We start from the raw sequence: 16,303 nt of genomic DNA on the forward strand, positions 1-16,303 counted from the left end.
TTCTCCCCAGCTGGTGTGTAAACAGGCCTCATAAACAACATGGGAAGCTGTCTGACTAGATAGAGAAAACAGACCAAGAGCTATTGGCAAAGCTTCTGCATTCAAAGAGTAATCAATCAGTCAAAGAGATGCAATGTGGCTTTTGCCAAGCTCTTTAAATGATAGAAATCTCACATTTCTCATTGTTTGGGTAGTGCTCCTTTAAAATCAAGCCATAATGAAAGAGGGCTGTACAAAACATCTAAGTGCACTCTTAGTCTTGAAGAAATTTTATTTATCCAGTACCATTAAAGCCCACCAACATCCAGCAAGAACAGTTTTGCTCGCCTTAGACACCTTGTCAAAAGAATTGTTCTACTTTCTGTCTTTTCCTGAGACAGATTTTCCCTCTGGCGAAAGTGAGTGGGTTGGAATGCAAAGGCATGAGATCACCATCCCTGGAAGTGTTCAAAAGGTGTGAGAATAGGGAGTTTGGGATGTGGTTTAGTGGAGAACATGGCATTGTTAGGTGAGTGGTTGGGCTCGGTCTCAGAGGTATTTTCCAACTTTAATGGTGCTATGATTCTATGAGATTTAGGGAGTTTCACATTGTAGCACCAGAGAAATCTACAGCTGTGTGTGGGGAAGAGAAAATGTTCTCAGTGGCATCTCAGGTCCCGACTGAGACCTGAATTACACCGCTCTTCGGATCAGATCACTGCTGATCATTTCTTCTGATGGGACTCGGCTTCTTCCTTGGGTTTCACTGGTGGAGTCTGTGCTCAGTCACTGCTCTTACTGGTGAGGGAGTTCCCCTGCTGGAGCCAGTGTGCTGAGCCCAGAGAGCCTCCCCTCTCTCAGCCTGCTGCTCACTGCTGCTCTGGGCTGTCAGCATAAAAATACTTCATCTCATCTGCCTCAGTCTCCCTCTCTCCATTCCAAAGACATTTCCATATCACTTCAGTCTATGCCTGGTGAAGTGCTGAATCACTTACAGCAACTTTACATCCTACAGTACATATCTCCCCATCCTCTGTAGCCCATAAAGACCTGTGCTAGAGAGGTGCACAGATACTTGTTTGTAAAAGGGGACATTTCCAAAGACTCATTCCACTGCTAGGTGTGGTTCTGCTCTGTGCAAGTTCTGCTGGATCCACATGGGCACAGGTGTGTCTCACCTGATGTGCTTGTGTGGCCCAGGTAGCTGTGGGCCATCAGATGAGGATTATTTGAAGTAAATCTTCCTATCATCCCTCCCCCTGCCCTGTGATTAACATTGTGGGGTGGTCTTAGCACTTAACCTGTTTTGCCTGTGAATTAAATTTAATCAAAAGACAGCCTGCCTAATGCTGTCCAGACCATCACAAGCCACTTTCCAGGGTGGAACTGTTTGCAAATAACCCCTCCCCCGAACCAATATTAATTAGTGTTAATACTGGGTCCTTAACAACAATGCACACTTACAGATCCACTGCACTTTCCTTTCTTTCAAGTACAGGCATAGTTGGTGCCTAGAGGGGCTGAGCCTGCGCTGTGACTGCTGTTGAGCTTTGAAAACAGAGAGCTGAGGCAGAACATGGAGGGTTGCCTGGCCCCCAGGTTGAAGGCAGCTCTTGTTGCGCCACATCTGGGGGTGGGAACAGAACAGCAAAAATTATGTCTGTACACTGCCCACAGCCTACATTGCTGCACTAGAGGTTTCTGCCAACTTTGGGCTGTCTGGTTCTTTGGCAAAGATCTTGCAACCTGAGCTTGCTTCCCTGGGAGCTTTTCTGGGATGCTGACACTCTGTGTTGCAAAACGTGCAAGGTGATGGATCTTGTTTCTCTGAAGCCTGGCTTGCTCTGAATTAGCATCTCAGTGGACAGAGAGAGCTGGGTGTTAGGGCTGCTGGAAGATAATTCCCTCTTCAGTTCTCAGTCCCAGATTACTGTCTCTGTTCACCAGAATCTGATCATCTGCTGCTTCCAGCACCTGAGTCTGGTCTTGTGAACAGTGAGAATATTGTAGTTACCTAAAGGAAATAGAAGCTGTGGCTTTTTTAAGGCTTTTTAGTTTTTGGATGGTCTCCTTCTCAAGCACAGCTCAAAAAAAAAATTAAAATAAAAGATGGAGTATTGTTTGAAAGGAGGGAATAATAGCAGGATACAACAGCAAAGATCAGTTGGTATGAATAACATCACTGTGCTAGTAAAAAAAATCTAGGTATGACAGGATAAAAAAGGTTTCTTGTTTCAATCCTTTCAGTTTCAATATTTAAGCAGTTATTTTTAAATCCAGGATTATTGGGGGAGTAGTGTCTGTAATGACCATATATTTTTACAAGGAAGTCTGTCCTGATGTCTGCTTTTGCTTTTTTTTTTGCTCCTTTTTACCTTTCTTTTTGCTACTGAAGTTCCTTCAGTAGGGAGTTGTTTCTCATTTAATTTGCCTATGGAGCAGAAGCAGTGGTGGCAAAAGCAGCAGACATCAGCACTGTCCTGCCTATCCCAGCCGGGATGCATGCACCACAATTTGGGAACCCAAATCCAAAATTAAATTTAAATCCAAATTACTTGTCTGCAATGTGAGTGCTTGCAGTCAATTCAATTTATCAGAGTCTATCTCAGTGCCCCAGATGTGGTGGTTTGGGGCTGTTAAATATGTGTTTCAGTCAACTCTCACAGCGGGATGTTGTTATTTATTAAACTATGTTACAATGAGCGCAGGGAGAAAACCGAGTGTGAATCGCTGCCTTCCCTGCCTAAGCAAGCGTATCCCTAAAGAGAAAGCAAGGCAGGAGGAATGACAATAACAGCCCTGACCCTCAGCCCAAGCCAGCAGGACACAGGGAACAGCTCAAGCAGGGCTCTTCAAGGGAGGCTGTGGATGCAGTGAGTGTGTGGTGGAAGGAACTCTGGCCAAGGCGGACAAAGTCCCCCAGGGTTGGTGTTCCAGCCCAGCTCCTCTGCACGTTCAAATATCTCCTGTACAATAGTACCCTCTGTGGCTTGGCCAAAACCACACAGCAGCTCTGCAGCACAGATAAGAACAGAATCCAAGTTTTCAGGCTGAGGTCAGGGAGAGCCTTTCATTTAATGTCTGTCAGACCTGGGCTTGGGCACGTGTGCTGGTGGAAAGATCATGGTCAGACAGACTGGAACAAAAGCCAGCCCCCTCTTTATGGCTTGAAATGCTAACATGACTTGGCTTGTACATGAGTAGGTAGAGGAATGATTTCACAGGAAGACAATCCTTTTACAAATGTGCTTCTAATTCTCTGTTTATATTGATTCTTGTCTATGCTGCATTTTTAGGGGGCCCACTGGGAAAGCAGTGGGAGGACTGCAAGGAGAAGGGGTGCTGCCATGAGCAGAGATGGTGGCTCTGGGTCATTAACAGCTCTGGTGGGAGCCCTGCTTGTGATTTTCTCCGTCTCTCTTCAGGCTAAGTGTGCCTGATGTGCCAAGTATGTCACCAGCAGCGATGCGCACATGGATGGGGATGATCAATGAGGCTCTGGATGAGAAATATGAGAGACAGATGTGTCTTGCAGTTGCTTTCTCTAACAGAATTGTGGCTTTGTTTGATGAGAGATTGTTTGATGCTGTGGTTCTTGTTTGCAGGTGAAGAGGAGGAGGATGGAATAGAAAGGACCTGTGACACCCTGCTCATGTGCATTGTGACCGTGTTAAACCAAGGCCTGCGGAATGGTGGTGGTGTGGGAGACGTGCTCAGAAAGCCTTCCAAAGATGTGAGTGTTTTGGCTCAGGGAATGCATTACTCCCTGCGCATCTCATGAATGCCAAAGTCAATTTTTGGAGGTTATAGACAGTGTTTCTATCTAGTCTGATCTCATGTCACACTGTTGATTTATCCATGTAATTTTTAGATCCCAGATGGGATATTTAATGGGAAGAGCTAAGCTTGGTATGATGATGATACTTAAAGAAAGGATCTCTAGGTAGTTGTTTACAACTCCTGGAAAAATGCAGAATATCATAACCTTCAAAGCACTGCTAAGAAGTCAGCCGTGCCAGGCACATCTGGAGAGCTGTGTCCAGCCCTGGGCTCCTCAGCACAGGAGGGACAGGGAGCTCCTGGAGCAGGGCCAGCAGAGGCTGCAGAGATGATTTAGGGCCTGGAGCATCTCTGACAGGGAAAAGCTGAGGGAGCTGGGGCTGTCCAGCCTCGAGAGGAGCCCCAGCTGAGAGGGGCCCTCAGCCCTGGGTGTCCCTGTGAGCAGGGAGGGCTCAGAGCAGGGCCCAGGCTCTGCTCCGGGGGGCCCAGCAATGGCACCAGAGGAACGGGCAGGGACTGATCCCAGGAAGTTCCACCTGGACATTTTAGCTTATATTCAGCATGTCCCTGGAATAGGTCCTGTTGTTTACTTGTACTCAGCCAGCATGAAGATCAAACCAGAATTTCATATATGGTGGCATATTTTCTCTTCCAGAGGTTTCCTCAAAGATGTACTTCATTTAAGGACCTCCCTTAATATTTGGGTGGTTTCATGCATTTTTATTTAGGTTCAGAAAGAATATCACAAATAAAGGCAATCTAGCTGCACTTTGCTTGATGTGCCATACGTGTTATAAATAAGTTCAGGATAAAGTAGGATCTCAGCAGGGCTTGCAAGAGTCCAGAGACAACTCAAATCTGTATGGAAGAGCTCCCTGTGCTGGTAATAGGAGTCTAAATCCAATCTCACAGACTGGGAGGCTCTGCAGGAGCCAAAGTTTATCCCCAGTGGAGTCCGTAAGCATTTACGGACTTTGAAAGTGACCTTTTGAAACTGAACCTTGCCACTTAGCAGCTCTTTAATGCTAATTATATTGAAGCACTCCACAAAGGGTAGTGCTATTATTCCCATGAATGTGTGGGAAACTGAAAAATTGGGTGACTTCATGTCTCTATCATGGTGAAGAAAATGACTTGGGTAGTCCCTCCCTACTCCTGTGAGTAGGGATAGCAGAATTTCACATATGAAAAGAAAGATCTGTAGCTTTGTTTGAGCTAATGAGAAAATGTTGTTTAATATTTTAGATTTGTGCTGTTTTTATACCTTATTGCAACCTTGCTATTTACAGGAGCCCTTGTTTGCTGCACGGGTTGTTTATGATCTTCTGTTTTACTTCATTGTCATAATTATTGTTCTCAACCTGATCTTTGGAGTCATCATTGATACATTTGCTGATCTCAGGAGTGAAAAGCAGAAAAAGGAAGAGATACTAAAGACCACCTGTTTCATCTGTGGTAGGTGTTACTGATCTCTTGAGATATTTGAGGGTGAAAGGAGTGAAAATTAACTATTCCTCAATAAATAAAGCTTGGACTCCAGGCGTGGTTGTCCTCTACAAAGAAAGTCTGTAAAAATTCCAGAGGTTGATTCCAAATTTATTCCCTCTCAGTAGGAGACAGATTTGGTTTATGAATCAAAAGCTAGCTTTGCTGAGAGGTGGCTTCACAGTCTCCACCCAGAATCCGAGGCAGACAGAAGAGTTGTGTCTCACGCTTGCATCATCACCACTAATGGACACGGGACAGCTGCTGACTCTGTTTCACAGAGCGTGCTGCAGATGAAAGCTCAGCTTCTATTTCACAGCACAGGGCATTCCAGGGGGGGAGCATCGGCAAGAACTGCTGATTTCAGAAGGTGCTATGAAGCAGGGAACAAAAGAATTCAGTGAAAATCATCCCCACAAAGCCCACGGAAAATCACACTTATTTTGAAGTGCACTCATAAAGAGGGGCAGACCTTCGCTCCCTGGGGGACTTCACAAATACCTGCTTTTTTGTAGGCTGGGTGCTGTTTCCATGGCTGTACTGACAGGGATGAATGCTGTGCAGAGCACAACAGTCTTTAGTGTCTGTGCACAGGGAGGAGAGTGGAAACATGGAGGCAAACACTGGTGATTCCTCTCCTTCCTCACTTCTTCAGAGATCCGGACCATTCTATAATGGAAAAATCAAAAAAATTTCTTATGACGGCAGCTCCGTAAAGGCTGTGTAACAACAGAGCTGCAGGGACTCACCTTCTCTAAACCTTCTCAGGTTTAAGCCCACAAACAATCTCACTGAAGCTTAAGAGGGACTTTTTATATGCTTGATGCTAAAAGTGTGCATAAATCTTCGGAAGATCAGAGCCTGGTCTGCACACTATGTGCTTCCCAGTATACATCTAGAAAGAGCCAGAGCCAACACTTGTAAAACACTTTATAGCCCTCAGCATGGAAGGCAGTGTAAAACTGTAACATATTTATTATATTGTTATTGTTATTAAGAGGAAATATCACAAAAGAGAATAAATGCTGGGTTGAAAGACTTCTGTCAGGAATGCCTTCTGGCGTGGTATTTCTTGCCTGGCAGTTATGGCTTTTAAATTAAGATCTTTCAAATTTATGATCCTTTAAATTAAGTTAGGTTCCTTTCTCTAACATATTTAAGAGATTTACGTAATTTTATGTTGAAGTTTATTTTTTGGCTTTATGTTCTTCTCTTTTTGCAGGACTGGAGAGAGACAAATTTGATAACAAGACCGTTTCGTTTGAGGAGCATATAAAGGCAGAACACAACATGTGGCATTATTTGTACTTTATAGTTCTTGTCAAAGTTAAAGATCCAACTGAATACACTGGCCCGGAGAGCTACGTGGCACAAATGATTGTGGTAAGTCAATTTGGGCATGTGCTTTATGCAACTGAGAGATGCTTCTTGCAGCTAGGGCAGAGAATATCTTTCTTTTCCCCTCTCTCTGAACAATAGGAGGCATCGATCTGTATTTTTAAAGATCTTTTCACGTGTCTTAGTCTGCAACAAAACCCGATCTTAAACATAATGAAAAAGATGAAGGTGCAGGCCGCGGTCTCCAGTTTGGCGTCAGTGCTCTCATGCTCTGTGGGTTCTGCTGCCTCATTAGCCAGAGCTGGGGCAGGAGAGCATGTATCATAACATCTGCTGCTGCTCCAGCTTTGCCCAGTGTCTCTGGGCTGCTGTCCAGAAAAATAACATCTCCTGCCTCACACCGAAATGTGGGGTCAGTGCTCAGGGCTGGTGCTTTTCTCCTATGGCTGTTCTGAACACGCCAGTGAAAAGACCAAGCAGAGCAGCCACAGGGATTTGAAGAGCCACAGAAACTGCCTTGTGAAGCAGGGAGAGCACTTGGATTCAGAGAGAGAAGTGTGATGATGCTGGGCCAGAGAGGTGTTCGATTACATTTTGTTTCCAGCCTGCTGCTGAAGAGGATTCGTTCTGCTGAGTGAGAGGAGTGGATTATCAAGGCTGCCTGGCTCGGGGCTTCATTTTGGAGGCATTCTGCCTGCCTACTGGGATATTCTGGCGCAGCATTTTCTTCCTGAAGACTTGCTGGCAGGTATTGCACTGCTCAGGGCCTGTGCCAGGCTCTGTGGTTGCAGAGCTGGCATATGTCTGAATCCCAGAGGAGGCTGTAACCAAATGCACATCAGGCTTCACTGTTTATGCATTTCTGGAGCCACATTTCTTACCAAGACTATCTCTCTGTTATTCCTCAGCAAGCCTTTGACTGGACATACTATCCAGCCTCATTACTGAGGTGCTGGGTGGCCTTTTACGCCCCAGTTCAGCCCAGGGGAAGATTCTTCCCCTTTCACTTCAGCTGTTGTCAGGTCAGGCGCCAGGTTTCCATCCATCCCAGCTCCTTTCTGCCTTGTCAGTGCAGAAAGCTGGGTTATTTATCCTGCATTCAGATGGGTGTCCAGGATAGCTGGGCTGACTCACCTTTCTCACTCCATTGAGAGCCTAAGTGGTTAGTTTAGACAAGATGCCTAACTGGTAGCAGGCTAAAATTAGAGCTGACTCCCAAGCACTGTGCAGGCTTATGCAGAGCTTACCTTGAAGAACTCACATTAGTGGGAATGGTGGTGTTTAGACAGGAGTGTGGGCTTGATTTGCTGTAGTTAAATGGAGCTTTTTTAAGTGCTATTGCCACTAGAAGGGCAGCAGCAGAAGGCAGCTGCTGTGGCAAGTGATGGGAATTCAGTGCTCAGGTGCAGAGGAACAACCTATTTCCTTCAATTTTCAACCATCAGTCTCATTGCCCAGCTCAGGGTGTTTATACTGTAGGCAGTGATGGATCTATACTTCTGCAGTTTGGTGAGTGAGGCAGAAAACCTAAAACAAATCCTTCTAGACTCTGTTACTCTGCATTACGAGAAATTATTCATAGTGGCAAGTTGTCCTGTTACACATGGAAATATTTTAGCTTATGTCAGAAATACATTTTGTGGAATCAGTCTCTGGGGCCTGTCTCATTTGTTCATTCCTCCTCTTCCTCTCTCTGCAATGTTTGTAGGATTTTAAACTTTGTGGTATATATGTTAAGTATTAATGTTTAATTCCAAGAGATGCATTAATATTCTTAGTAAGTATATGCATCCTGTGGCAGCAGTGGTTTGACTTTTCTGATGTGTAATTCACTAATGTATTTTACTTCTGCTCTTAATGGCTGGAACTCCTCTTGGAATAGTACTAACAGAAAAGCATCAAAAACTCATGTGGCACCAAGCACTGAACTGATTTCTCAAAGCCCCTGTTCCTCAGTGGCAGAATGCTGGTTGTTTAAGTGGTTAGCAGTACTCCAGATTTTGAGATAATTAAACTCTTTTTCCATGAGTATATATAAAGGTAAGGTTATTTTGGATGATGGGAGTACCATCATCCATCCTATGGACCTAGAAATGTAAAGCTTACATGGAATGAAAGTATAAATGGTAGAGTGGGGGGGAAAAAAAGAAAAAAAAAAAGTTAGAACAAGCTACAAGCATCTGGTATTGGATTAGTAGTTGTGTCTTTTTGAAGTTCCAATTCCTAGTATGAAATCCAGAGAAGATGTGCTGCATAGCAGGAGCAATTGGAACTTCTTAAGTGAACAAAAAAAGGAAACTTTCTCTTGGAACCAGAGAATTTACTGTATACCCCATGCTACAAGGAATACTAAGAAATTAAAGAAAATAATGAGCATAATAATGATTGGAGCAATGGAGTATGTTATTGGACTGGAAGAAGAGATTTGGAGATACAGCTCTGCTTAGGACCAAAAGAAGAGTCAAAAGGAAAACTCTCAGAGGCAGTTTTTTGCAGCTGTCAAATGTATGAGCTGCTGTAGCAAATGTGTTTGGTGTGTCCCAAACACAGCCTGATAGTAATGAATTATATACCAAAGGCACACGAGATGTGCTACATTCCATGCACTAATTAAGCCTGAGTATGGCTTTTGTCACGAAGACAGAGAGAGAAGTTGCTTCAGACTCTCTGACAGCCTGAAAGCTGTGTGACCGTCCTTGTAATGCTGGGAGAAGTGACAGGGTAGGACAGCACATCCTGGTTAGGATCTGGCAGAAAAGAGGCTCGAAATTAACCTTTCACAAGGAACTTGCCAGTGGAATTGACTCATTGCTGAAAAAAGCTTGTTGAGGGTGTATGGGATTGAAGGAAAAATCTATAGATATGGGTGGTTGGGATAGCAGGGCAGTCTCGGGACCTCTTTGGAAAGGACAAGGTGGCATGAGATTTTATATTTCATGCTATACAGAATATGGCTGAGAAAACTCTGTGAATCATGCTCCTGGAAAAATTATCTTCATTCTATTAGTTTTTGTTATGATCAGGAATGCCTTCTATGGCTGCTTCTGTAACTTTAATGGATTCTGTGGAATTTAATGTAATTCTGTGGAATTTAATGGAATTCTGTGTTTTCACAGCCAGATCACTTAAGGAGAACTTCTACCCAAATCCAGTCTTCAAGTCCTTTGATACACATAGGTCAAAATTTTTGGAGTATGCTGCAGTAATTTTAATAGAAAGTAGAGGTTAGCTCCAAGTATCCTTGGAGTAGATACTAGTAGTGAGTATTCCTCACTATCCCTACAACTGCAGCGAGGAACCTGCAGTTAAAAATTACTGTTTGCATTTGCCTACTCCTGTCTTGCAGAGTATTGCAAGAGGTAACATTGGAATAATGATCAGTATTAACTAAGCACCAGGATAAGCATCTACAATTTCTGATAGTCCTTTTCTCTGTTGCCCAGCCTCATCAGAGCCCAGAAATATGACTGTCTTCTTTGTGACTCTCAGTCTTTTCTGTGTATCATTTGTCAAGCAAACAGTGAAGCATCTGGTTTGAAGGCTTGCTGATAGCACAACAGATAAAAAACCAGGAATACTGTGGTTTCCTTGCTTTGGAATGTTAGTTGAAAGGCTGGGTGCCAAAACAAATGGGAGTTATTTACACATCATAGTTCACCTCTCCAGCTTTCCAACTCAAGAGGGGGAAAGAAACACGTGGGTGATGTTGTACACACCCCTCACTCAAATGGAAGATTCTTTCAGGTTTCCAAGTTCACTTTTATTTCTGTTCTAGGGCTGGTTTGCTTCAAGGCATTCCTCTTATCTTGCCTGTCTCTGGCCTCAGAACACCTTGGGGTAGAGCACTTCTTTTGCTTTCTTGCTCTGGACTGTGGACACTGTCTCTGCAAACTCCTGATGTTCCCTGTGATTTTGATTTTCCCAGCAGCTCTGTGTTTGCTTCAGTGCTTAGCATACTGCTCTGAGCAGTGATTGAAGTAGTCCAGAGCTATCCAGCTTTCATAAAGAAAGGTATTAATTTTTCTGTGTTTTTTTCTTTTTAGAAAAAAGCATCAAGCATAAAATGTATTCTAAAGCAACACACAGTTTATACACCTCAAGCTTTATGGAGCTGTTGGTGGGAATAAAGCACTTCAGCTCTTCCAGCGCTGCCCTTTCTTCTTGCACACTATCTTTTATCAGTTTTTGGGTGAAATATTAATGAATAGTAAAGCAGGGCAGTAAGTTTTTATTATTTGTTTGGTCTCCAAGCCTCTTTAATGAAGTCAGACAGGTATTATACAATATCTGAAGAGACAGAAACTTTGAAAAGCTGGCTGCATGCCTTGTGTTTGCACTGAGAGCCTGCATGAATGATTCCCCTATTGAATTTTCATTCCTGTAGAAAAAACCCTGTTTATCTGACCCATTTGACCAGAAACACCATCCCTAGCAAACCCAGAGATGCACATGACTTGTATTACATTGATATAGCAATTGTTGGATGTTCCTTGTGTCCATTTGTCAGAGGAGACAGTTTAATGTGATAACTGGAACAATGAAGGTTAATGTCCAAACTTTTATACTTCGCTTTTAAGAGGTGTAATTTGTACACACATATTTCACTCAAGCCTTGGTAGCTGTAAATAGATATATGGAGGTTAAAAAAAAAAGGACATGACTAGTTACTGAATTTTTTGCAGCTCAACAGAGATATGATTTAGCCTATGATTTGTACCTCCATTCATTTGCAAAAGTAAAAAGCTATTGGCTTAGCAATTAAATTAATTATTTTTCCCATTGAAAGAATGAAAGACTTTAGCAAATGAAGCCCTAAAACTTTCATTCTCACGTGCTCTGTCCACAGTTCTTAGCAAGTTTCGTAATGGCTTTTATCAGCATTAGTGCTACCTGTCATAACTACATAATTACAGCACCTAATTATATTATTACTTATTTACCCTAGTTATGTAATTGGATGTAATTGTGCAATTATGTAACTCCTCAGTCAGCTGAAAAATGCTCTAAAACCAGCCTGTGCTCCTAAGAGTAAAGGATACTGCTGTGAATTGGACCTTCTTTCTAAAGCAGGGCAATCTTTGCTGGGAAATTACAGGTTCTTTTCCCCATTACGGTCACTGGGACCATGAACCTTTTATTCCCATCAATGTGGCAGGGAGGAAGCAGTAGAGACAGGTTGAGCAACACCAGCCTGAAATTCTGAACAATTGTGTTCTGATTCAGTTCTTTTAAAAGCACTTTTGTGGCACAGCAGTGACCTGGCATTGGCCACATGACAAAATATTTTAACTGTTTTATTTTAAATGTTTTAAAGGTGTCAGCATTTTTTTCATTATTATTTTTCTTTTAAATTATTAAATAAGAGAAGTATTTAGCCATGTCACAAGGAAAAATGCATTCTCCTTTTGAAACATTTTGATTGTTTTGTTTGTTTTTAAATACTGAAGTTTTGAAAATTCAGCTGAATTTAGTGCTCATTTGAGCTGGTGCTGTTGTTTCTGTTCTTCCTACCTCCAGCCTCATGGTTTTGCCTTCTTTTTCTATTAGATACCCAGAAGTGGGTGTTAGATTGAATAGCAGCTCAGGGAATAATGCCAAATGAGCCATTGAGAAGTCTCACAATAGTTGTCATTCTGCCCATGCTGTGTGCTGGGCAGCGCCAGCCCTTTTCCCTCGGCACCCTTCCTGTCTCTCTGCTCTGCCTTTTGCCGTGTTCCCACCTCAGGAGGGGAGGTGTGATGTGAGCCATGGCAGCTCCTGGCTGCTCCAGGGGTTAGGTCGTGGCCAGAGTCGCTCCATGAGGCTGTGACCTCTGGTACGGAGCAGGGTGAGGGGAAAAGCTCCCTCCTGGAGCCAGAGCTGCTTGCGTACAGCTCCTGGCACACCTGGCAAAGGGGCTTTTTTTCATCTTAGCCAACCCCAGCAGACATAGCCGACTGTCAAAACAGCCAAGGTGTGAGCCAGGGGCACCCATGAAGCCCGACAGCTGTGGGTCAGGAGGCTGCCTGCCCGTCCCCTCACACCATAGGAGAGGTTGCTCCAGGGTTACTCAGTGAGCAAAAGGCATTTCACCGATGCCAGACCCTGTGTGCTCCCCTGATGTCTGACAGAGTCAGTGGCCATCCCTGAGCAGAGCACATCGAGCTTCTAGGGGAGGCAGCTCCAAGGGAAATTCAGGCAGGAGAGGTGGGGACAGTGAAAAAGCACTGTACAGAAAGGGGAAGGACATGCTGACAGCATGGGGGGTTTGTGGAACAAGCTGTTCTTTACTGCTGTCGATTTTTGTCAAAGAATGTAATAAAATTATATGTACTAAGAGGGCTGTTGACCTCTGCTCTTAAAATAAAGCTTCTTGGGAGAAGGAAGAAAAAAAATTCTGACATCCAAAATTCTTCTATTCTGTTATCCATAACCCTTTTGAATTTTGGAGGTAAAAGTTTTCTCTGCTAGTTCTGTAGATATTCTTATTACATCCAAGGATCACAAAACACCGTATGGATAGAGAGAATGACCTAAAGCAGAGAGATGTCAATCCAAGGTAGCACAAATGCTGCAGAATAGGCACTTGGGATCTCAGGAAGAGACTCCGTGTGCTTTTCACATGCACTCTGGTGATTCATCCCAGACAATTCCAGGAGTTTCCTCCCCTAGGTACCTTCTGCCTCAGCAAGAGCAGAGTGGGGAGGACCAGGGATGTGTTTGTTCACTCCTGAGCTGCTGCAGCTCACAGCCCAGAGTACTAATGTGAAAACTGATGGCCACTGAAGTCACATCAGTCTGAACTGCAGTGGTTGAGGAGAGGACACGGCACTGGTTCTGCTGCCTCTGTATAGGTGGGATAATATCAGTGAGGAGAAAGGGCAGAAAGTTGATCAGAGCGACCCTTTCATCTGCTGCAGCTGAATCTGCCAGGGACAGTGAGCTGCAGCTCCTAAACTGGCTCACTATGAATGAACTGTATTTTTGAGACTTCTTCATTATCATTAATTCTAGTTCAGCATGAACTTTCTGATTTGGCAACTCACAGGCTTGAAAATCCTTACAGGACTTGTGCACACAAATGTGCTGGAGTGGGGCATGGAGTTTATAGCTTTTGGGAAGCTAATAATGCTCCCATTGTTAGGGCCGGGTTATTTTATGTTTTAAGACTGGCTTTGCTCCAAAAACTAGCAGATGTTATCTAAGCCAAACTTGCAAGGATCAGATGTATGTACATATCATTAAGCAATGCAACTTTTTCTTAATTACTTTTAAAAGGCTGATATGATGCATGTCACGTTATGAGTAATTACTTGCCATGGCAGTAACATCAAGAGTGCAAAAGCCAGCTGCTAAATAAGATCTGAGGTCTCTGAGAAAGGCTCATTTCCTAGGAAATGCAGTGTTGTTTTTGTCTGCAGTTGGGTTTTCATAAAATAAGCAATTAAAGAAATACGCCTAAATAGATGATTTACAGCTCCCATTTTTTGGTTGCGCTCAAAATAGGAGATCAAGTGAGAACGCAGCTCTCTGTATCCTTCCATGTGGACATGGGTCCTGTGGGGTGGCCAGAGCTTTGGACTAGGTGCACCAGGGCCCAGAGAAAATCCTTTTTCTGCATCAAGGCCTGCCTCAAATTCACAGAGGAGCTCAGAACTGATCACTGTTGAGTGATACAGTCACTAAAATAGAGCTGAAACTGGGCTTTACACGGGTCCAGCCACTGCTTGAGGGGAGGTCCATCTACTGTCAGATATCCGAGTGTTATCCAGGTTTTACAGGTACAGAATAAACTGAGACACTGCTCTTTCTACTGCTAGGTATTGAGTTATTTTTCTATTGTTGCTTTTCCTGTTGCTCAAAAATAATTTTCATTTCTGTGGGAAGACCATTGCTATTTTTGTTTCTCTGTACAATTTTGTCTCTACTCTATTATCTCATTAGAGTGCTGAACACCTCCCCCTCCACTTCATAAAATAAGCAATCACAGTAACGTGCCTAATTAGCTGCTTTCTTGCTCATTTGTGTTTCTCAAAGCATGAAAAGTTAGCATCATGTGAGGACTTTGCATCTTTGCACAAAGCTCCTATTCTTCAAGAGAGCTGAGCATCTTCTTTTCTGCTTGAAGGGCTCTGCATCTTCCAGCAATGGGCTCTTTGGTCTCCCATAAATAATTTATTTGGCCTTCTTGGTTCAGAGAGGCACGAGATGTGGGTAAATAAAGGGAAAGGTGGGCTTCACTTGGTACCTCCTTGCAAAAGCTTGAGGTTTCAGTGGGTTTATCTTTATACACATCCTCTTCAGACAGGCAAAATTAATTATCCTGCTGCTGTTTGAAAAGGAAACCATGGATCTGATCCTGCCTCCTTAGAAATGATGTCATTAGCTGGAGCAGGAGAGAGCTTGGTATCCAGGCAGATGCTGCAGCACAGGCAGGTTTGCTGTGCGCAGTGAGGGGATGGTGATGACCTTTGTCCCCCAGCTGACTTGAGGAGGGGATGGCCATGGCACAGAGCCCTTGTCTCTGCTCAGCCCCTCACATTCTTGTTAACTTCTAAAGCACCAACACAATCCTGTCCATTTCCCTCTTTCCTTTGAAATCACTTCTGTGTACACAAATGTTATGTAATTTCAAGTTACAGAGCAGAGCCTAAAACTCCTCAAAAGTATATTCATTGATATTTGGGGTTTTCCCCCCCTGAGACCCAGAATCAGCAGCTTGATACTACCCAGACCTAGTCTTTTTGGCCCCTGTGATATTGTGGTTCACTTGTAAGCTTAGCTTGATTTTCTCTGTATTTTCAAGGTTTGGCCACCTGTCTGTTTAGGCTTCAAAGATTTTGCTACAAAGATGGGTTCTGACTTGATAATACAGTGTAGTCAGAGCCTCCTTGTCCTCCTTCCAACTTCTACTCGTTCAATTCGCAAATTAAAATAAATGAGCTGAATTGGGTTCCTGTTTATTTGCTTGCTGCTGGCCTTAAAAATTCGAGGAGGGGTCTGGAGACAAGTCTGTGTTCCTTGAAACTTGCACATCCCCAGGAACAGGGAGTGGAGGTGTTCCAGCTGGAGCGCCCTCGAGCCAAGCAGCGCTGCTGGCAGGACACAGGCTGCAGTTCCCTGCTGGAATCCACTCTCGCCTCGACCTGCCAGAGGCTGGAGCTGTTAACTTTCCAGGCAGCCTACAAAAGCCATCTTTTATCCCTTTGTTAAAGAAGCCTGTGGCTTGAGATGGATCTGTGTGTGGGCAGACCTTTAGTCTGTGATTCCAAGTGATGGAAAGGCTCTCCAAGGAACTGGATAGGCACCTACTGTTGCATTTAAAATCCTGGCAGTGACAGAGCCCTGATTCTCCCGGGACTGGCTGCACAGGGCTTTGCCAGTGAAAGCTGGACCTTAACTGGGATCACAGTAAGTGATAAGAAGCTGAACCCCAGAGGAACAATGTAATGAGCAGATCCTGAAACGTGTCAACCGAATTAATTTGATTTTGCTCGATGGGAGAAGCAACACCCAAAAAACATTTCAATGCTGTTTGAGAATATTATTGCAACATTTGAAAACAATTATTGTTCTTTGTATTACAGTGGTACTAAGCCTCTGGCTGCTTGAATGGGAAAGAGACTGAAAAACTGTCTACAGCCAAGGCAGATAACTGCAGATGCTGATGAAGGGAAGGACTGTGGGGTTCCCCAAATAAGTGAGGGCAGTCAGTAAAAGAACAGAGAGATGAATTTGTTGC

At 43.8% G+C, this 16,303-nt stretch overlaps 1 protein-coding gene across 6 annotated transcripts in view; it reads left to right on the plus strand.

The window, feature by feature from the left end:
- Window positions 1–16,303, plus strand: part of ITPR2 (inositol 1,4,5-trisphosphate receptor type 2) — a 248,590-nt gene that overhangs the window by 217,146 nt on the left and 15,141 nt on the right. For all 6 annotated transcript variants that reach the window (XM_014260468.2, XM_014260471.2, XM_014260470.2 and 3 more), the window contains 3 exons: window positions 3,585–3,712; window positions 5,049–5,214; window positions 6,467–6,627. In XM_014260468.2, the coding sequence (XP_014115943.2) occupies window positions 3,585–3,712; window positions 5,049–5,214; window positions 6,467–6,627 (455 nt within the window). The remainder of the gene's footprint in view (window positions 1–3,584; window positions 3,713–5,048; window positions 5,215–6,466; window positions 6,628–16,303) is intronic.

The sequence above is a fragment of the Pseudopodoces humilis genome, chromosome 5 (genome assembly GCF_049639895.1).
Source record: "Pseudopodoces humilis isolate 2021_Gansu_Grassland_sample_001 chromosome 5, ASM4963989v1, whole genome shotgun sequence".
In the NCBI taxonomy this organism is placed as follows: Eukaryota; Metazoa; Chordata; class Aves; order Passeriformes; family Paridae; genus Pseudopodoces; species Pseudopodoces humilis.